This window comes from Felis catus, chromosome C2, assembly GCF_018350175.1.
Source record: "Felis catus isolate Fca126 chromosome C2, F.catus_Fca126_mat1.0, whole genome shotgun sequence".
Taxonomy (NCBI): Eukaryota; Metazoa; Chordata; class Mammalia; order Carnivora; family Felidae; genus Felis; species Felis catus.
This window is the reverse complement of record NC_058376.1, coordinates 123,166,729-123,189,703: the sequence shown is the minus strand read 5'-3', so window position 1 is coordinate 123,189,703 and position 22,975 is coordinate 123,166,729. Positions and strand designations below refer to the sequence as shown.

The 22,975-nt window shown below is 47.7% G+C and overlaps 1 protein-coding gene across 1 annotated transcript in view; it reads left to right on the top strand.

Moving 5' to 3' along the window:
* Positions 1–215: 215 nt before the first annotated feature.
* The window catches only part of CLSTN2 (calsyntenin 2), a 616,602-nt gene continuing 593,842 nt past the window's right edge, over positions 216–22,975 (top strand). Inside the window, exon 1 of the mRNA XM_003992052.6 lies at positions 216–480. Within this exon, the coding sequence (XP_003992101.1) occupies positions 372–480 (109 nt within the window). The 5' untranslated portion in view covers positions 216–371. The remainder of the gene's footprint in view (positions 481–22,975) is intronic.

Sequence of the window (22,975 nt, the reverse complement as noted above, 5' to 3'; positions counted from 1 at the left end):
GCCTGGAGCACCAGCGCCCAGGAGGGTGAGGACGCTGGAGGAAAGTTGGGGGTCGGAGCCGCGGAGCCGGGAGCGCGGAAGCCGGGCCGGTGTCCGCGTCTCATGAATATGCAGGAGCCACCTCCCTCCCTCCGTGACGTCACGGGCCGTCCCGGGGTGAGCGCCGGAGCCGCTCCGGGTCCGCGCCAGTGAGCGCGGCTGCTGGCGGTGAGCGAGCGAGCGGCGCGGCGGCGGGCAGCTGAGGCCGAGCGCGGCGGCGTCCGAAGCGCACCCAGCAGGCAAAGCGAGGCGGCCGCGGCCCGGCGGGCGCCGGAAGGCGAGAGCCGGTGCGGGCAGCAGGCGGCAGCGGCAGCTCGGCGGCGGCGGCGAGGATGTTGACCGGGAGGCTGTGCTGGGTGCCGCTCCTGCTGGCTCTGGGCGTGGGGAGCGGCAGCGGCGGCGGAGGGGGCAGCCGGCGGCGCCGCCTCCTCGCGGCTAAAGGTGGGTGCTGGGGAAGTTTCCTCCTCTCGGAGGAGGGAGGCAGGGCGGTCTGACGGGTGCAAGCGCGGGGACCCGGGCTCACGCTAGATTTGTACGCCCTCCCTTGCTGCAGCTAACCCCGGCTTCTTGCGCCAGGGATCCCCGAAGTGAGCTCCCTGCACCCCGAGAGGCTCCACCTGCAGACGCCGGCCCAGCCCTGGGCGGGGTCCAGGGACCGAGGAGAAGGGGAGGTCTGCGAGGTCGGGACAACTTTGGGGACTGTCTGTGGCGGGGTGGACGCGTAGTGCGGGCGTCGCGGGCCCCAGCCCACGGACAGCTTGAGCAGGGCGCGGGCGCCGGGAGAAGAGGCAGTTGCCTGCTCTCGCCCTGAGGGAGGGCATCGGCGGGGGTGCCTTCAAAGGAGGGAGCAGAGTGTGTCTCCAGCTCGGAGGTGGGTGGAAACTTGTAGGCTCCAGGGAAGGTCCCCCGGCTCGCCCCAGGTTCCCCCAGGGCCGCTGTGACTCTCCTGGGAACGCGCGCCCTCCGGGTGGGCCGTGGAGTCCGGAAGAAGTGCAGGATGTGACGCCCCCCACAGCCTCTCCGACTCGACTCCGCTCCGGCTGGAGCCGGCCGAGGTGCCCACCCGGTGCAGTGGGAGATCCTGACCTCCCCGCTGCTCCCTCCCAGACGGAAGCAGGGTCCGGGTAAACGCCCGGCGCTGTTAGAAGACTGTAGGCTGGCGAGCAGGGCGTACTTTGACAGCTGTCTTGGTGCGTGGAGACAGCGCTGGGTTGGGGGCGACCAGAGGGCGGATCTGAAAGAGAAGGTCACGTGCGGGCAGGACCGTGAGGGGAGGGGCGAGGGGAGAGCGGAGAGGGAGCTGGGTGGCGGTGGGCTCTGGGGAGGTGGTGGGAGAGCTGGGCTGGAGCGCCCAGCTTAATGATAACTTGTTGATTCTTAGCGCTGTTGACGAGGAGGGTGTGCGCTTGGCTTGGGGGCTGTGGCCAAATTTGTCAGGTAACGAGGAGGGGGGCAACGTGGTCCCTGGAATCTTGTCTGACCATCATCAGGGGGCGGAAGGGTTTGCACCTGTAGATAAACAGGCTATTAGAGGCAACATGATTTGCAAGCTGGCTTTGAGCTAGAGCTTACCAGTGGCTCAGGGAGGGAATGTATACCAAGTTTAATTACTCTTGGAGGGTGAAGAGAGTGAGAGGTAGATGGTTTGCCGCCTCTGGACCTCGGGGTTGCTTCTCCCACAACTTGTGAGCGATATATTGAGAATAGAGTTTCTGCTTATTCTCTAACCTTACATTTTTGGTGACATGGTTTTGAAACTATAATCAGACATGCTGGGTTTTTTTGTTTGGTTTGTTTGTTTGTTTGTTTGTTTTCAGCCCCCTCGTGTATCCTTGAGAAGCAGTTTCTTTTTGGGGAAGACAAGGAAAAACTCATTATGAAAATTTCTCAAAGTGTGGTAAAGGAGTCGCTGATAGGAATCATTCTGACAGACTGTTGTTTTGGTAAAACCAAGGAGCTTCCAAACCTTTTGCCCTCCTTCCCCCATATAGGCACTTTGTTTTAAACAGGCAAATGACATGTTTTTGAAGATGTTTCATCATTTTGTAGCAGAGCAAATGGTATATTTATAAGCAGATGTCTGCAAACGGGGGAGCTCGCAGCAAGTAAGGAAAAGGGAAAAGCGGTGTGCTCATGCATTGTGGAGTTCTCAGGTCAGAATAGAAAGCTTTGCAGAGATAAGAGAGAAAGATGAAAAGGAAAAAAAAAATCCAGACTCCCAGTGATTCACGTGTATGTGTATAATTATGTGCATTTGAACCAATACTTTTCATCTTCCTCACTTAGAACATATTCATTTGGCGGTGAAAACAAGCCATTTGTCTTTCCCGTGTAAAAAGTTGATTGGCCCTGGAGGGGTCAGGGTTGCTGTGCGAATCCCCCTTCTTCCTTCTTTCCTGTTCCAGCCACTGGGGGGCTGCAAAGAGCGCTGTTAGCTGCCTCTTTTTTTTTTTTTTTTTTTTTTTTTTTTTTTTAAAGACAAATGTGTAATAGTTGATCAAAACAGAGACATTTATTATGACACGTTAGTTGTTATTTACAGGACTGACTTTCCTTATTACAATGCACTTGTATTTTATGTTTCCAAATCTCACAGATTCTCTGAAGAACATGTGAGACAATAAAGGTATGCTTTCTACTGCCAGTGACGTTGCTGTTTTTAAGGTTCTTATCATTATTACTCCCATCACTGAAAAAGAGAAAAGTCAGGAAGACATGAAGAAGATGGAACAAATAATAGCTTTCTTCCTGAATACAATTCTGTATTCATGTGTAGAAGAAAATTGGGAGCATGGCGTCACGCTGCCTGGCAGAGTTGAACGCGCCCTTTGGACAACTGTCTGGAAGCACGCCTTCCCAGCTTTGGGCTCCTGTAAGATGTTGTGTCTGTGTGCACAGCTCATCTTGCCTTTGCGTTCCTTGCTTCTTGCTGCAGAGAATCGAGGAGCTAATTCTCCACAACTATTTGGGTTTTTCACCAAATCACTCAACTTTCAGTGCAAACGTATTCCTGATTTCTGAATTAATTCAGTGGCCAGGCAGTTATTATAACCGGTTCCCTTTACCTTTCTATATCTTGGCTATTCAAAAACGATGAACACTTCTTAGATTCCTTGAAAAGACCAGATTCCATTCATCCTGAATTGGCTATGGTTACTGGACTGGAATATGCTCATGGATCCTCTGGATTATGTCTTCCGACTAGAAGATCACTTTCCTCGGTCTAATTTCTTCTGTTACTCATCACACAGTCAGGCTTAGACATGGCCTCCTCTAGGAACCTTTCCTGACTGGTCTCCCAGGCTGGTCACCCCCAGAGAACTGTGGCTGTCCCTCTAGCAGGCCTGGGCTTCTTGTCTGGCCCCAGCTCTGCTCTGTGAGCCCTGAGGGCTGGAATCTCCTCCTAACTCTTCCTGTATCTCTAGGGCCATGCTGCTGCCTGGTCTCCAGGTATAAGTGAACCGTCAGTAGGGATGGGTTAGTGACTATACCTGTTTGCAATTAAAGTGCTATCGTTTCTTGATTGAGATGTTTTAGATGTTTTCTCCTCTCCTATATAAAGTGAAAGTTGGGCTTAGAGAAACCTGGGTTCCAATCCTGGTCCTACTGCTTCCTAGCTAGATAATTTAGGGTAAATTTTCCTTATCTATAAAATAGGGATACAAAAATCTACCTTGCACAGTGGTTGCCAGGAGAGGGCTTGGAAATCATTTAGTTCATGGCGTGTAAACGGCACTAAATACACAGTGACTAATTATTTGTCACTTAAACACTAGGTTCTGACGTCTGAGGTTTGGTGAAATCCCCTTTTTGACCTCTTGGCAATTCATTAGCTTTGTTTATATCTTCTCTCAGCTCAACTCTGTTGTGTGTGTGTGTGTGTGTGTGAATTGTGTGTGTGGAAATACTGTATAGAAATATAAGTGCACATTCATACACATTTGGCTTCAATTGTGAGAACATTTACCACTTTCACTAGTCTCTGGATGCCTTCGAGGCCAGGGACCCCTTCTCATTCATCTCAAAAGCCCTGACACTTAATGCAGGGCCAGCCCAGAGTAAGGACTCAGCAATGTGTGCTCCATAAATAAATAAACATGTCTCCATGGGCCAGCTCTGAAGGTGTGGGGGTTCTGGTCTGTGGAGGAAGAACTTCTGTGGTTGATTTGGACTGTTAGGAGAGTTCCCTGCCCTGTCAGCACTTTCTTCCCAGGTGTGCTGTTCCAGGAAGCAGAGAAGCATTCTTGTTTTGCCTAAGGCAACCTCTCTGATGATGCATATTTACATGGAAGGAGGTAACCAAAGGTATGATAACCAAATGGCAGCTTGAAACAGATCATTTGTATTATTTGTTGTCTGGCCCACCACTAACTGGACCCTGTGGAAATGTTTCTGTTGGCGTGATAAATTTGAGATGGACCAAGAGAGCACTGGATCGGGAGAAGGCTGCTGAGCTCCAAGACACATACTAAGTAGGAGAACAGAGGGTCACCATCTTAACCAGTTGGGGCTGTCGTAACAAAAATCCTGTAGACTGGGTGGTTTATAAGCAACAGCAATTTATCTCTCACAGTCTGGAGCCTGGAAGTTGCTCTCAGGGTGCCCTCAGGGTCAGGTTCTGGTGAGAGCCCTTCCAGGTTGCAGATGGTGGACTTCTCATTGTACTCCACAGGGTAGATGGCAGAGAGAGGAAGCAAGCTTTCTCCTGACTTTTACAAGAGCACTATTCCTATTCTTTCGAGCTCCACCCGCATGACCTCATCTAACCCCTTTCATCTCCCAAAGGCCCCACTTCCTAATGCCAATACGTTTGGGGTTGTGTTTCAACATATGAATCTTGGCGGGAGTGGGGGCAAATGTGCATCTGTAACAGCTGTGCTATGAGCTTTGCGGGAGCATCAGGCAGAAGGCAGGGGGGACACTGGTCTGAGAAGGATGCCTTGGGTGAGAGGCCACTGTAAATATGCATGGGCCCTGTTCTTTAGCCTTACCAGCCAGTAGCTACTCCTCAGTCTTCTGTTATTCTCTGTGAGGGGAACAAAAAGATAAAGCAAGTTCCAGATATCAAAGAGTTCACACTCTGTTTAGGGCAAACATCACACATGACATGAACTATTGGAGAACTTCATAGCTGACAGGAAAAGGGTAGATTGTGCACTACAGACATCAGAAAAATCTTGGAGGAAAGGAAGAAATTGGCAAGGATGGGAGAAGTCAGGAAAGATTTATGGAGCAAATGAAAGGAGTTTTGATGGGTGAGTAGGCACTGGGTAAGCAGATAGGAAGGGGCAGGACAGTGAATGCAGGGTGGTAAGAATGTACATGATTGGTATACAGGCAGGAGTGAAGAGGGAGCTCAGCCATGGCCAAATACATTTCTGCATAAGGTTACAGAGCTAATAAAAGAGCGAATGTTTATTGAATGCACACTATGTGCCAGGCACTATTTTTAGCATTTCACATGTCCGTTGGTTTGTTCTTAACCCTAATCCTATGATGCAGGTAGAATTACTGTCCCATCTTACCAGAGGGGAAAATTGAGGCCCAGAGAAGTGAAGTAACTTGCCCAAGGTCTCACAGCTTGGAGACTGTGGAACTGAGATTTGAACCCAGAACAGTGTCGTTGACGTGGATTTCCCATATCACCCAGGCTTACCTACCAGCATGATATGATGTCTGCTCTGGGGAAGGGTCTGAATGAGGTCAGGGAGGCTCTTGATTCCCTGAAAAGGCATCTCCTCAGTGTCTGAGAACATTTGGGTATCACTACAAATTGCTGAAAGAGTCAGTTTCTCTGGAAGCCTCATTCTCTGATTCACTTCTCCACGAGGAGTAAGCATAGCCTCTTTCTTCTGGTCCAGACAGCTTGAAGCCTTCCTCACTTCCTATCATGCTTGACCTCAAGCAGAGAAGATAGCTGTCTGCATTGCATGGTCTGAGATGTGCTTGTCGGGGTCTCCTGCATTAGGAAGAGCTCCCTGGCTGGTCTTTCGTTTGGGTTAAGCATGGCCCTCTTCTGAATCCTTTTGTAAGCATGCAGGGTGAATAAAGGATACCACAAACACTTTCAAGTATATTAGATATACTTGAAGGCTGGACACTGGGGAGAAGGAGGGAGGATGCTGAAGAGTGGGTGTGGCAAGGGTGGGAGGAGATGGTATAGATGGAGTAGCAGGTACCTGACTACTCATAAGGCCTCCTTTTCTTCTAATGTCATAGGATGATTATACGTGTCAATTGTTCTTTTCACAAATACCCATTTTATAGGTTAATAAAGGAACCCCATGGGGCATGCAGCAACAGAGCCACCAGAAAGCAGACCAAGGGGACTTCCAGCTTGTGATTGGTTATGATCCAGCACCAGAGAGCCAGGTGATGTCACTCAGAGCCCACTTCTGCCTCTTCCTAGTGGTTTTCTAATCCTTGGAACAGGCACTTGTTCTTAGGCATTCTTAGGACCTTGCTTGTCTCCAGCTCAGTGCCTTCTGCTTACATCAGTCCTCCAGGGGTATCTCTGGCCCTGACCAATTTTCCTTGTAGCTCATCTTGAGCCCCACTCTGAGACCCACTCATTGTCTGCCCCTGCTCTAGGATGTTCTGGGGTACCACCAGCCCCATGTATGCCCAAACTTTCCCTCCAGGAATCTGCTGCTTACTCAGTGGCCTCCATCTGGGTAAAGGGTACCTCTGTGCACTCACCCAAGTCAGAGCCCCAGGAATCCTCCAGCATGCTTTGCTCTCCTCCTCCACCATGCCCCATCCTTCATCGTGTCCAGTTGATTCTTCTCATAAAGATCTAGAACCTTCCCACATCTCCCCATGCCCATTGCTACTGCCTTATTCAGCAAGTTTTGCATATGGAAGTGCTAAATTTTAATTTGGCCCCCTCCTCACCCCTTCGCTCACACTGCTGTCAGGATGGGTGATACCAACTCCAGTCCCACCAAGCCTGCAAGAAATTCCATCCCAGTCATCATGAATCCATCCTTCACTATCCTTGCTAGGGGCTAGTAGGGTCCCTGGTAGGTTTTGAGAATAGCTTCACACTCTTGGAATTGCTTCAAGTTTTTGTCTCTTGCAGGCTACCACTTGTGATGTCCACTGTCTGGACAGCATGGCCCCTTGATGTCTCCAGCTCTCTACTTCCACAGGTAGCAGTCTCTTTGCTACCAGTGGGGCTCCAGCACTGGAAATCCAATTCCTGTAACACGATTTGTAGCCATTGAACTGGGGTGGGAGAGGGTGCTGTAGGGATAGGAGAGGGAGTAGGAGACCAGTTCCTATTCTGGAGGAAACCAGTCCTTTTCCCAGGTCTGCCTCTTCCATCTCTACCATAACCCCTGCTAGCAGCTCAGATATTCTTAGAACAAAAGCTAGGACAGGAAGTGTCTGTGGAAAACTTATGGCTACATTCTTGCAACCCAAGCCGCCTCTCAAGTGAGGATTCATGAGGGCCCAGTTGCCTTCTGAGAACAGGGAGCCTCACTCGTGATGATGGTTGCTCTCAAGATAGTTCTAAGCTCTCCAGTCTCGCATCAAAGTTGATGGTTTTTCCCCTCAGTTCTCATCTGGCCTCCTCACAGGAACTTTCCAGAAACTTCCAGCCATCAAATACAAACATCTAACAAGAGCTTACTGTGTTTCAGGCAGAGATCTGGGTGCTTTATAGGTATTAATACTCTTTCAGACCTCTAGCCACTCAATCAGATGTGTGCTTTTATTATCCTCACTTTAAAGGTGAGAAAACCAAGGCCAGGAAGGTTAAGCTACTTACCCAGTTCACCCAACTAGTAAAACAGTAGAACTGGGAATCGAATCCACCACATCTAGTTTCAGAGTCTACCCTCTCCTCTCTTGTGTCAGTGATTCTCAGCACCCAGTGTTGAGTGGGTTGAGAACCACTTAGGACAATTGTTAAATAACACCAATGCCTGGAACCCACCCCCAGAGATTAGGCTAGGATCTGGGATTTCCTTTAAAGTTCTCAGGTATTTCTGATGCTCAGCCAAAGCTGAGAAACACTCCCATTGGCTGCTAACAGTTTCCCCAAGGAACCCTTTGTTTCTTTACATGGGTTGCAAGGCTGCTTCCAGGTGGAGACCTTGTTCCTCCATATTTTACCACTTTTAGTTTCCCCCATCAAAGTGCCTGTTGACTTCCTACATCCCTAGGCAGACTGTGAGCCCCTCAAGGGGCAAGCGTCCTGGCCATGTCTTTGTGCCCAGTGGCCAGCACTGTCCAAGGTCCATAGTGAATGCTGAGTGTGGAGGGGGCCGGGAGTGTGTGCCAGGGTGATGCCACCCATGCTGGCTTCGAGGCCCTGAGGGCTCTGCCCTTGCAAATTTCTCCTGCTGAGTGCCCCTTCCTGCTCTAGGTCACTGGTAGGAACTGCTCATCAGGCCTCTCCCCTTTAGTTATCTATCTTTCCAAACCAATTAACAGCACTCACTTTGTAAAAGTTGAAAACACTCAGCTCTATAGATGAGAGAACATTAACCAAAACGTATGAGGGTGTCAAGTCCTGCAGATGCCGTTGGAATTCTCACTGAGAAAGGCTATAAACGCCATTCTCATTGCTTCTAAAAATGCCTAATTGGCTGAAATTTGACTTAAATTTTTCTGATTAAAAAAACAAAACACACATCATTTTAGTGACTTCTGCTTTGCTTTCCCATGATGTCTCTTGTAGTATATAGTTAAATCTGCAGTCTTCAAACAAGTCTGACAGGGTTCACTGTAGAGAACGAAGGAAAGCCTTGTGACCTGGACCCACTGATGAGTGCGAGGCTGGGGGGCAAATCACTCACCCCTTTGGGGTCTGCTTGAGTAGGCCCTCTTCTGCCCAAGAAAGTTCTGAGTATCCACATGGAAGTGGATCACAAAAGAAGGTGATTGGATCTAAGAAATTTGTTTTGAGACTTGGGGACTCTCCCAAACAAAACCCTGCGTCTTTCTCTTTTTACACTGCCTTACCTCTTTAGTTAAGTATATTTTCAGGAGAAGTTTGAATTTAGTGTTAAGTCCCTTCCCAGCTCTTTGATGTACAGCCTGCATATGTCACACAGCTGGTGGTCACCATGGTTACCCAGGAATGCAGCAGCTGCAGGTGCATAAATTTTCAGGGAAGAACCAGTCAAAACTGTTAATATTATGTCAAGCTGATGTGTCATTTTCCAATTTGCATGGATAACTGCATTGCAGCAAATTAATTAAAACAGATAAATGTTAATCTAATGCATGTCTCCTTGTAATTAATGAAATATAGCCATTACAGGGGTGTTTGATTTATGATTTTAATTTATAAAATGCTGAATTCTCCTATAAAGTTAGATATAGTAATAGGAGAAGCTGACCCATATATAGCATTAGGAAAAATAATCACATTTCTATAAATTAATCACTCTCTAAAAGGATATAGTTCATTAACACCATGAACTGAAAGTGTTAGATGTAAATTAGATTAACCTTTTTAGTGACACTTCCATTTATATTGCATATTCTCTTCAAACCCAAAGCACTTTACATATATTAATTCAATTAACCCTCCCCAGACCCTTGTTAAGTAAGTACATATATCAAAGTTGGAAGGGAGGAGAAATGAAACCCTTCAAAGATATTGAAATCCTGGTCTTAGGATGCATTATTTATGATTTCCTCTGCAGAAGTACAGTTTATCCTGGACTTATGGAGCTTGAGAACATGGGTGGGTATACAGGCTCACTCTCTGGGCTGCCACAAAACACTTAGCATGTCGCTCTGTCCCTGAAGCCAGAGACACTTCTCCCTGATGCTCAGGCCACATGCTCAAAGGAAACTTCTATGTATTTCATCAAAGGTACCCCAGTGACCCTGGGTTTGGCTGTGAACAGGGCATCTCCAAGTAGGTGTGGGTGATGAGAACTTAGTTCTCCACTGAGGCATCCATTGGGTCATCTTCCTCTGGGCTGGGTTGTCCCACAACCCCTACCCTTGACCTAGACACTGAGGATGGGGCAGAGAACAAGACCTTGGGATGTGAATGGGAGAAGAAACAATGAGTGACATGGAAATTGAGTTTACCCTTTCATCTGGGGTCTCTCTTCAGGACTGCCTGGGTAGGTGGTAGAGACAGATGTCCCCTCACTTGCTGGGAGAGAGCTCGAGGCCCTGAGAGAGGAAAGATTTGTTCCCTGTCTAGCTGAAAGATGAAAGTTTCCTGAGTGAGGATCTGGGTCTTCTGCTGCAGCTTGTCACCAGGAATGTCCCATCAACATGGGGGCCATGCCTATGTGCAAGACTTACTGTCTTTGCTCCAGTCCTGAAGGCAGGCACACAGGGGAGAGGACAGGGAAGGGGACTTGCATTAGGCAAGCTTACGGAGCATGAGGGATGGAGACTCTAAGCATTTGCTTAGCTTGATTGAATGGTTGTTTGAGGTTCTGAACGTTTATTTTTCCAGCTCTTTCTGCTTCAAGTTCTCAAATCACAGGTGCTCTCTTAGGGGCAGATTCTCCCTATATTCCACACGCCAGACCCTTTTGAAATGCAGCTCATGTCAGGTAACAGCCTGCCCTGTAGCTAGTGGTTCCAAACCTACCATGGGCAACGTTAACCTGAAGGGATGAATCACTAATGGTTAGACGTGAAATAGAGTGGAGAACAAGTTTGGAGTGTGGGAGATTCTTTTTCTTGCCGCTGGAGTTGGAAAATCACTTACTCTAGTCCTTCAGGCTCACATGCAAGGGCAAATTAAGCCCACACAGTTCTAGAATCTCAGCTCATTGTTCTCTGCCAGCACTTCTTGGCACATAGCTCTTTACTGCAACGTGCCCCAGCTTCTTCCCTCCAGACCCTGTCTGGGAGGGGTGAAGAATCAGGACTGAGCCAAGAGCTAAAAGACAAGCCCCCACTCAGAAATACACAGAAACTCTGGGCAGTGAAAGAAGTATTGACTTTGTATTTTAAGAGACTTCCCTCTCTCCTTCCCTCTCTCCTTCCCTCCTTCCCTCCTTCCCTCCTTCCCTCCTTCTTCCCTTCCCTCCTGCCTTCACTCCTTCCCTCCTTGCTTCCCTCCTTGCTTCCCTCCTTCTTCCTTTCCCTCCCCTCCCCTCCCTTCCCCTTAGTTCCTTCCTTCTTTCCTTCACTACCTGTTTCCCTCCCTCCCTCCTTTCTTTCACTTTTTGGTGTTGTTTTTATTTTGCTTGTTTTTGTTTATGGGAGATGGATGGTCATTTGGAGTAGGAGAGGAGGCTGAAATTATTCATAATAGGAGTAGAATTTCAAATCCAAGACCTAGATTTTACCTTTCTGGCTTTTTTGTTGGTAGTTTTTCTAAAGGGAAATCAATGATCTCTGCTTTATTGCACCATCATCAGAGATATCAAGATGGTTATATCTTGATTGATTATTAATTTTGAGACTTTTTAGTGATTTTGTTCTTCTAATTGGATATCATGAATACAGCATTTTTATTTTATTTTATTTTTTCCTCTTTGAAAAACCCCCTGCCTCCTTCCCATCCTAATTTTCCAGTAGTTAAATCCCAGCCCTCCTACCTAGAGGAACTCAGGTCAGAGACCAGCCAAGGATCTTTGCTTGAAACTTTCGCTTTTTCTGGAGTTTTGCTTCCAGACGAGTCCTACCACCTCTTTGTTCTGGAGCCCAGGGGCGGGGGGAAAGGGAAGAGATGACAAAATTGTCCAGTCAGCCTTCAGTACCTCTGTCATTCCACCTTTTCCCCATCCTGTGATTGCTGTTTCTGCTTAACCCCACCCCTCTGGGTTGTCTCTTATCAAGACCTTAGTGGCACTAAGTTCTGCTTTTGGAGGTAGAGTTTGGCAACTCTCAGGAGCCACTCTTTAAAGTACTATGAATAATAGTAGAATCATCATCATTTTCACCTTACAGTTTGTTTTCTTGATCCAGTGGAAAATGTGAGAAATTATCTTTGGAAAACTTTGCTGCTTCTGTTGCCTGGAACTACCCACTCTTACTGAAGACTGAAGACTTGCTATGTAGCCACAGCTTCAAAACAAGTAACCTGGTTCACACGTCCAACTCAATGGGCTCCCAAATGGAGTTTGGGGCCACCATGACTCCTGCCCCAAATCCACAAGACACTGGTGCCTAGAGCTACTTATATCATCTTATCAGAGAGGAAGCACATGTGACTTGCCGGGAAAGTAAGGTAATGAGACATGATGCCTGGTCTCGTTTGGTGATGTTTGCATTTATAGAAAGAGACAGTGCAACTCCACCCATAGGGTTAAACAGTCACAATTGGTGGCATTTAAGACAGCCTGGAGGGTGTAGAGAATGTGTGAAGCAGGTCTCTGTCATGGTGTGATATCGGTTCCTGTGCCCAAATTGTGTGGACCCTCCAGGGATGAGTCTATGAGACATACCTTCTGGCATCTAAAAGTTGATAGTGGCTGGCCACAGATCTTTGGAAACTGGGCTCCTCCCCATGCTGACTGCCAGTGGTGGTGGGTCTTGAGTGCCTTCTCAGTCTTGGGTCCTTGTGTGAGACAAACTGATATTTAGTATGGATAGCTTCTGTGGCTATGGGTGACCCCAGTTCCATGCCTTGTGGGCCTTCCTTGTGCCTCTGTGTTGGTTGCTTCACACCATGCCTTATCTGCTGCTCCACTTTTGCCCTGCCTGGCAGTCTGGCAACACCCCTCAGTGTGGGCACCTTTTCTGGGAATCCATCCGTTTCCCCCTGGCCAAGAGAGGTATTCTTCTTGCCCCATTACGTAGCTGCTGTACAGACTTTCGCAGTGGCACTTATCAGATTGTATTGTTATTTGCTTGCCCGCCCCTCACTAAACTGTGCAGAACTCAAAGTCAGGGTCTATGACATCCCCATTCCTGTGTTCCCAGATGTTTAGGGTGTAGGGAGGGTGGATGAGTGTTGGCTAGAGCTCCCTGGAAGCCACCTCTTTGCCTTATGTGGGATGCAGGCTTGGGATGGAATTTTCCTTGTTAAATCCTTCTCCTTCATCCTCCTGGGTCCCCAGTGCCCTTCTTCCCAGTGCAGACACACCCAGTGCAGAGTAGGGCTGGTGGGGCAGGATGATTTGCTTAGGAAAGGCCAGCATCACATGCTGGCTACTGGCTACCCCTGGCATGTGCTGGTGCATTCCAGGATGGGGGGTGGAGCCAGGCTGGAGATGGGTGACCTTCTGGGTGTGAGGCAGGTAAGGGGGAAGCCAGATGGTTCAGGGCCTTGTACCTCTGAAGCTGATGATGCTGGGGTCCATGGCCAGAGTGTATCTTCTTCTGGGATAAGTAATGTAAATTAACTTTCCCATCAGTGAAATGACTTAGTCATAAGTTCCATCTTTGTAGCATTGAACATTTGGGAGAACATTTTTTCTGTCACTGCACTGATGAGAATTTAGTTGTGGCTATAGACTGCTGTGGGTCTAACACTCTCCCCACCACACTCTTCTGTGTCATCCTGGGGATCCTGCGTGTTCCCATCCACATTCTATTAAACTCTAGACTGTAGAAATCCTACATAATGTAAAGCATGCTTTCTTTTCCAAACAGGTCATTAAAGGCACTTTGCAGTTTATGATGTCAGATGCATGGGTATGTAGAGGCAAGGATGAAGTTTTAAGTAGAAAAGCTTTGTCATCAGTTAAAATGGGACCACCACATGGGACGAGGCCCATGGAGTTCTCCCACCACAGCTAGGGAAGCAGGCAAGCAGGAAGAGGTATTGACTTCCAGCTATGCTGAGATTTCTAGGCCGTGTGTGTAGTCCACAAAAAAATGAGCAATTTGGAATCTCTCCAAAGTCAAAACATTTACTTCTGGATCTAAGGATCTACTGGTTCAGTACTGAGCATTAAAGCTTTGACACTGTGCACAGGGAAACCCCACCTTCCCCAGCCAGACCAGAACCTAGAACTTCTGAGGCTAGCATTGGGAAGGAGAGCTCCTGCCCTCCCCTCCACCTCGCCACAGGGATGTGGGTTGTGGGGCTGGTGGCTAACAGCTCTGACTCTGATCCTGATGTCTCCCTTTAAGGGGTAGGGGTTTTTCTGTGGATAATGCTGCCACTCCCTGCATGTTCTGGGGACCCAGACCAGATGGAGATACCCTCATCCTGGAGCTCTGGCTCAAGTGAGAACATTTCCCTGTATTCCCACACCAAGAATAGAGCTTGGACCCAACAGAGTTTTACTAAAGTCTCAGGGTCCATAACAGGGAAGTAAAGTGAAAGGATTATGGATCCAGACACTGCTTTTCATCCCTGTCAGAACCAACGGCCCCTTTTTACAACAAATATTTTGTAGTGCACCCATTGTTATCCTGCAATGAAATTTACTGATACTATTACCTGCTTGTATACATAATTTAACAAATCAATGTAATGCCTTAACTGAAATATAAAGGAACTCAGAGGAAAACGTATATTAAAATAGTATGTAATGCCCTGGGCCCAACTCTACTGGAGAGAGCAATGAATTAGATGCTTGCTGTGAATCCCACAGCTATAAATGCGCATGAATCCATGTGTGTTGTATTGGCAGTTCAAATGTCATGGGCAGTATTGGAGTGATGTGTTGTTTAGATATAGTGAGATATTTCTGGTGAAGTCCTGAACAAGAAAAGTATGCTCTGGCTTCAATTTATAGGGTGGCTGTATTCCTGGAAAACTCGGGGTTTATTAAAGCTATACAATCAATATTTAGCTGACTCATTCCAGGGCTACTGGCATAAGGAAGAGACTAGGGAGCTCTAGATGATGTGTTGGGGGATATTCAGCCCAAGAGATACCTGGACACCTGCAGTTCACTCACTCACTCACTCACTCACCCACTCACTCACTCACTCACTCACAAATTCCCAGATCTAGGAGACACCAAAGATGGATCCAATATGTACTTACAAGTTGACATTGTCTTAAAGGGTAGACAATTTCTGGAACTATAGTCTTTCTGGGTACCTTTTGGGGGAAAAAGGGAAAATGCCACCTGGACAACTGAAAGAAGTTGTCACATTTCACAAGAAGACCTTCCCAAGAATAAGGCTTCCCAGTGAGGCATGTTGGAAGACCGCATTAAGCCCATCAACCATGTACTGGAACATTATTTAGACCAGTGGAAGAGAGGGCTGCTGCTTTGCCTTGAGTTAAGTATAGAGGTATCTGCTGGTCCTTCCCCTCTTCTGCTACTCTACTCCATAATCACAAGAGCAGGTGGGAGGGGAGGGAAGGGGAGGGGAGGGGGCAGCCACACTGGACCCCTCCATCAGAGACTTGGTAATGCCTTGCCTTTGTAGGGAGGCGGGGAGAATAGATTTTTGGATCAGATGGGAGATTGATGTTAAAAATGACCTGGATTGAGCCTTGGGAACTGAAAGAGAGTGAAAAGCTGTGGAATGGGCTGAATATCCTTGAGGCAGTTCCTACCCAGTGGGAAAGAGGAGGTTGGACATAGCATAGTTGGGGGTGGGGGGGCAAAAATACCATCATTTTGTGTTTATAACCCAATGGGTTAAACTCCAACAAACAGGATAGAGTACTTATTATGGTCAGTATGGATATTTCAGAGTTAAAACCCCGTGTTCTTGGATGGAAAATTCTTCCTTAGTGTTCTCATTGATAATGTAGAGGATGAGCGTTCTTTATTGTGTTGTTTTTAATCCCTAAGTGTCTTATTTTTCACCCTCCCTTCACATAAGCTTGAGGTGTTACTAAGAGAGAGGCTGAATTGCCAAAGAGAGTTTCTGTAACTTTGAGATGAAAATGCATTTTAATAGTTAGATTTCATAGGAAGTGGTATATTCCCTTAATAAGTAGTTCAGTGACATTTGGTAGTTCTGTAATATTTGACTTGGAGTGGAGTTTATAAAAATTTCAGCCCAACAGTAACTTCAGGGCACTAAGGGATGTATGTATTTCTGAAATGAGAAGACCTGGTTGACATTCTGATTCTAAAATCAACATCATCTCTTATGCGTCACCATATTTTCAATTATAATGGACTATAAGCTGTGAATTTAAAAGCAGCTTCCCAGCAAGTTCCCGCACAGACCCAGCTTGTGTGGAATAAAGAGCCTGGGTGGGAGGGAGAGTTCTCACGCCCACTCTTCTAACTTAACTTACTAAAATGCTTCCTTCTCTGAGGCGGCTTTGGTTCCACCCCACCCCCACCACACATTGGTCCCTTGGGGATTTTCTTGAAAGTGGCATCTTTTCTAACTTCATGGGGGAATTTGCATCCTGATTTGCCTGAAATGGTTGAACTTGGGAAAGGTAAAATCATGGCAGTAACAGCCTGAGGTTGTATAAAATACCTCTGACAGCTAGACAAAAGTATTTCTTACAGGAAACTTGGGGATTAAAACAAGTGTCTAGGGCATGGTGTTCTGTTACCTCTTTGGCATTTCAGGATGAGTTCAGACTTTCTCTGCTTACTTGTTTCCCATTTCATCATCATCTCACTCTCCAAGTTAAAAAAAGTGCCCTAAAAGGATTATATCAGGTTCCAGGAGTTGTAGTCTTTGGCAGCAGTTAAGGTCAGGGGTTACCCTTAGGCAGTCCTAGGATGCAGGGGTTTTGTGGAGTACTGTAATTTTTTTTTCTTTGCCAGAAGGCTCAGAAGCAGACCTCTATGCACCAGCGGGTGGTTCCAAAACCATGCCTGTGATGACCAGCCCAGGATGAAGAAGGGCCAGCTCTTTTCCCTATCTACCCCCATTCAGCAGGACTAGAGGAATACAACAGCTATTGAGTTAGGTGAACCTACAACCATTGGCTTGGAATTAGGGGCTCCCTCTCCTGAGGGGATGGCACTCCAGGCTGGAGGTTATGGCAGGCCTTGACCCCCCTCTTTAGCACGTGTTGTCATCAGACTCAATAAGATGCAGGTTGGATAGAGAGACTGAACAGTAGCCGGGGATGTGTGGGGGGAGGGGATTTATGTGGCTGTGGAGGATTGTAATAGACACCATCAGTTCCCTGCCCACATTCCCTCTGCATCTGCCATTTTCATGCTTTCAGTCCCTACTTCCAGCACCAGTGGCCCTTTGTCTATGGCTTTTTCTGGCTACGAGACCCTTCTCTTTCTGTATGTGTGCCAGGTCCGAAGACCAGGAATTAACACCCACAGGAATGGTCCTCCACCAATGACTGACGGGAGTTGGTGGACCAGTACCCTGGCACCCTCGCCCCACTGGTGAGAGAACATCTGCAGCCTTTCACACAGTTCCCTCAGGTCCCTGGAAGCCTGGGCTCCACTTGCCCATGGTGGTGACTTTCTTCCATCCTTTGTTCCTGAGTCACTGCTCCTCTCCCCTACTGGTCTTTCCTGACATCACCTCCCAGATAAACCACCTGCACCCAAAATCCTGGACTCAGGCAGCGCCTGCTTCTGAGGGACCTCAAACTGAAAGTGGAAGTGAACAAGAGAAGGTAATTTGTAGGGGATGTGTGCTGTGCTCTTTCTGGACTCTTCCTCTACACCATCCCCGGGGGAAAGTCTTAGATTTCAGGATCTGAATGCTGGGCTGGGGGGGTCCTTGGCACATCCAGGCAGACTTGCTTGGCAGCTCTGCGTTCTCGAGGGACATTTGGAGGATGCTGCTCACTCCCACCTTGTGTCTCCCTTCAGTGAACGGTGAGCACTCACGTGTAGTGCTTACACACCCCTTCACACCCACTGGGGTTAGGAGGTCTTCCTGCAACAAATGCCCCGTGCAGTGCTCTGCAGCTGGGGCAGGCACCGGGCCCGGCAGTGGTGGCAGCTTTTATTCTGGGCCCAGGACTCTCAAGGCTCCTTGAGGGCGGGGTGGCCCCCAGCTCCTTCCCCAAGATCTGGGCAAAGGTACATCCCTGCCCTCTTGAGGTGACAGGAGTTGAATTAGGCTGAGTGCCTGCAGCACACAATCATTCACGTGTCTGGGGGAACATCTGGCCTCTGCTTGCAGCCAGATTTCTCGAGTGTCTATTTTCAGCATTCTCCCAGAGCACCTATAAGTGAATTTGCAAAGCAGGTACCTCTGTCTGTGGCACTTCCTTCACTGATGTGGAACAGCTGGCAGAAGTGAAAAACCTCCCCCACTACACTCACCTCGCTTGCCCACTGGTCTGAATTCCTGCTGTCATTCTGTTATTTCAGGTGAGGCCCTGCAAAACCTGACTGATACAAATTCTGCCCTTTCTCTGAGAGAGTTAATGCGCTGAGCCATTGTCAGCTGAGCGGTTTGATGTGAATTAGTCCCTCAGCTTAGCTTCGGTCACATGGCCTGGCTCAAGTGCACGGGATTTAGCATTTTTTAATTTTTCTTGACAATAGAATGACTTTATTTCAATGGTGAGTGTTATCAGCATATAAAATGTATGTAAATAGGCCGTTTCAGGTGCTGAACACAACATCTGATTTATTTAAAAAGTTCTCTTAATTCTGAGTGGCTGACTGATGTGCGGTGTATAAATAGCATATGGATCCTGGTGTATGGATTGGTGTATTGGTCCTGATTACGCCACTTAGAAGCTATGTGATCTTGGAAGAGTTGCTTAACTTCTCTGAGAATCAGATTTCTCATCTCTAAAATGGGTATATTAAGTCCTATCTGAAGATGCTGTTATAAAGTGCGTCCAAGGACATAAAACATTTGGTATACAAGAGTCTGGTGTTCTGGTTATCTTCTGCTGCCCAGCAAACTACCTCACAGCTTACTGATACAAGGCAATCATTTTATTATGCTCATAGATCCCCTGGCTCAGAAATTTAGATAAAGGGGAGGGAGGGAGGATAGCCTGCCCCTGTTCCCTGATGTCGGTGGTCTTGAATGACTGGGAATTGGTTGGGATCACCTGGAGGTTTCTTTATTCGTGTGCCTGGGCAGGTAAGGCTCAAGGTCTGAGCTCAGCTGGGACTACTGACCAGAGCCTGAACACGGCCTCCACTGTGGTTCTGCTTCCTGCCTGCGTGAAGACCTTGGGATGGTCATACTTCTCACCTGGTAGCTCAGGGCTCCAGTGCACAGAGTAGAAACTGCATGGCTCTCATGAACCCAGCTGGACCCCTCTCCTGAGTCATCTAGGAACAGGTCCTTCTCACCTCAAGGGTGACTCTCACTAGATGATTCTTCCCTGGTTCTGTTTGTCTCTGACTTTGGCCTTCGCCAGAGCGGTCATGGCTTTCCCATGGCCCAAACAGGAAAGGATAGGGGATGCCTGTTTCCTAGGTACCCTGTGTGGGGGCGAGGGCAGGTGCAGCATGCCTGGCAAAAACTCTGGAGGACAGACAGGTCCCTGTAGGAGGTTGGACCTGAAGGCCAAAGGGGGGTGTGGTAACAGTGGTAAGACTTGGGGGTTAGCTGTCTTTGTCCTAGAGACTTTATACACATCAGCTCACATCACCCTCACAGGAGCCCTGTGATGTGCCTCTCATAACTTCCCCATTTTGTAGGAAGAAGCTGAGTCTCTAAGCTTTAGTAAGTCTGTCAGCACTGGCCTTGGGACTGGAAGCCAGATCTGTCTGACTTCAGAGCCTGTGCCCTTAACATCGCTGTGGTATGCAGCATCCCACTGGATGACATATTTTCCTATTTTATTCTCTACTGTGCATTAATCATTTTCCCTGACTCCTCTTCTGTACTCACTGAGGGCAAGAGTATGTCTTTTCCTCTTCTATTCCCCTCCTGTGCACATGGAAGGCCCTCAGAAAATAACACTGGGGCTTGGCAAAGAGGCCACCATCTCTTTTCAGGGGCCCAGCAAAATGATGGTCTTGTTAGCCACACAAGGTGGGCTCGGGTGGGTTGAGAGCAGAGAAGGCATTGTTGCTTATATCCTAGTCTCCAAAGGAAATTTTGTTCTAGTTTATTGTTGAAGTATGGGTTTTGAAATTGAAACACAGAAGGTCTACTAAAGGGATGTCCTATTTGGAATGGGCTCTCTTTTTTCCCCTGTTTTCAGGTTAAAAGCAATAACCAGGAAGCAAACAGAATGAAAACCCTCTAAAGAATATCGTGAATGGCTCTGACAGGTTAAAGCTGCTGGATAAATGTGGAATTTACATGACAAAAACCTGAGCACAATGCTGATTGTCATTCACCAGTAATAGCATTCCCTGAAAAACTAAAAATCTTAATTAAAAAAAAAAAGACCACATAATTTATATTTGCTGATAAGTGTCCCTTTGCCTGAGGAACTTCTCAGACTAGACTCTGGCTCTCCCCAAATTGAACTTCACCAAGGCTGGCTCATTCCTCCTTGACTCCTCACCCCCACTTCCTCTTCCTGGGTTTGGAAGGCTGCCTAGAGCATAGGAGGCTACCGGAATGATTGCAGAGACAACTCTCTGCCCTCAAGAAGACGTACATTTTAGTGAGGAAACTAATGAGCTGACAGATTAAAATATTAAATGGTGATTCTGAACAGGAGGGCAACACAAGCATTAAGTGAGGCTGGAGTGTCAGGGCTGGTAGAGTTGAGGAAAGGTGAGGAGGGAGAGGATGCCTGCTCTGAGCGGGAGTAGGGGGATGACTGCCAGCCACAGCTGACTCTTAGAGCAGGGGCAGACAATTGTTTTGCCCTCAAGGTCAGCCCCACCTCCTCTGGCTGTAGGACTGGGTGTCCTCCTCTGCTCCCTACCCACAACCTCCATCCCAGATCTGCACTGGTGGAGAGAGATCAAGTCTCCTCTTCTGCTCATCTGGGATTTTCTGTGAAGCTTTACCTTTCTCCTCCCACAGTTGTGCCTGCCCTCACTCTAACCTGTATGTACCTCAAAAAGACTTCAGGCAATCCTTTTTTTTTTTTTTTTTTTTTTTTTAATTTGAAAAACTGAGTTTGCCTACCAGATAGTGGTGAGGTCTGTAAAGAGGCAGAGCTCATGTCTGAATTCATCGATGTTTCCCAGCCTGGTAACCAATTGTCAACTAGGTGAGGGCACAAAGGGATGAATGGATGTTGATTCAAACATGCCTTGGAGTATGTGGGACTCTGAGGGTTCTGGAGAAAGGAAATGGTGTCAGTGAAAGTCCCAAAGTCAAGAGAGAGCATGTGCTGTGTAGGGTACATGCTAATACCGGCCTGTTTGCCACAGGCTTCCATATGAGGCCTGGGAAGAACAGCACCCCCTTTCCAATGTTGGGCTCTAGGGCCCTGAGCTAGCGGGGCTGGGCTAGCATAGGAAATGTTCTCAGGCACAAATGGTCTCAGGAATACCACAGAAGCTCATGTGTCAGACTTATCAAAGGCAAGCACTTTCCCTTGTTTTTCTGGTTCTTTTTTCCTGCTGAGTTACTGCCTGTGAGTTACTTCCCATCAGTGGGGGACCCTGTGTGTTTGATGTTGATCCACTCTGCAGATGAGGCCAGGGCCATACAGAGACAGGGCCTAGTGAGGGTACCAAGGCTGCTTGGTCTCCTTCCCAAAGGGAACCTGGGACCAACTCTAACTCAGAAAGCTGGCCAGAGCACATACTGTTCCTGGCTGATTGTATACATTGTTGTCCTGGGACAGATTATGGCCACCAGAACCCTTACCCCATGGTAATGTCTTGTAGGATATTGGGGGTGTGATACTGTCAATGAGGCCAAGAATATAGCTGACCCACTTTGGGGAGGGCTTACTGGTCACATGGTGTAGGTGCCCCCACCTCCAGCACTTGTCCAAGAGGTATGGGAGTGAGTGATGCATGCTCTTTTTTTTCTGAGCTTTATCTTTCTGCTGTTCATATTTCTCTTTCCTCTGCCTCAGTAGTAACTTTGGTCATTTGGCACAGCATGCATTTTTCTGTACAAAAGACGGAAATGCATTGTAGCACGTGTTGGGGGAAAATGAATAAAATAATAAATTTGATTTTTGCCCAGGGAGGCATGATGAACCTGGAAGATGCTGCTGGCCAAGATGTACTTGGTGGGCTGAGGCAATAAGCCCTGGGGGAGGAAGATGCATTAGGAACCTCTGCACAAATACACCTGGCAGTCCATGCCCCTTCCAAGGGATTGATGTGTATCTCTGTAGAGTCAAGATTGGACAACAGTCTCGTGCAAAGAAAACCCAGCATGTCTGGGAAAGGAGGTACTCTGTGAAGCATTGTGTGTCATGTCTCCATAGGTATACCATATTCATCAATTCTAAGACAATTTTTCTTTCAAATGTTAACGTCTCTAGAATCAGGATGAGTCTTATAATAATGTCATAAATGTCATGAAATGTGATAAACGGCAGGTAGCATCATTCATCTGCCTGTTTGCTGTCAGATCTGTTCCTGCTTTTCTGTTGCTTCACTCTGTATGGCAGGGAACTGTGTTCGCCAGCTGCCTTGCCAATGGCTTCTGGTTAGGTACAACCAGTGGGGGGTACTGGTGGAAGACTGGGGAGAGTGGAAAAGGGAGAAGCCAAGGTATTCCCCCCTCTCTTCCTCTGCCTGGGGTGATCTCATTGCTGCCATATATCTGCCCTTGCTAATTCCCCTCCTGCAGGGGAGGCCTGGCAGGCTTTCAGGTTGGGCTCTGTTGAGCCTTCCTTCCCCACTTGTCCCTCCAGCCCTGGATGGTAGTGGCTTCCTGCCTTGCCATTTGCTGTTTAACTTCCCTATACTCCATTACTTGGGTAACCAATTCTTTGCATTAAACTTCCTTTCTTTGAAACACCTACAGAAGTTATTGTTTTCCTTGTTAGATCCTGACTAATACATTGACATATCATCACAAGATTAAACACTGAAGAACCATTACTTCTCTTCCCCAGATCCTTATATTCTACTGAATCTGGTTATGTTGAGGTTACCAACAGTCCCTTTGATGCCAATCTCAGAAGATTCTTTGAGGTCTGTGGCACTCGACAGTGTAGCTATCCCCTTTTGTTGAATTTCCCTTTTCCCTGTTTCCTGGGGTATCTCCCCTTCTTCCCCTTTGCTTCTTAAATTTCCTCAATCTCCTTTGCCCAGACACCTCTTCTGCAACTCCCTTAAATGTTGGGTTT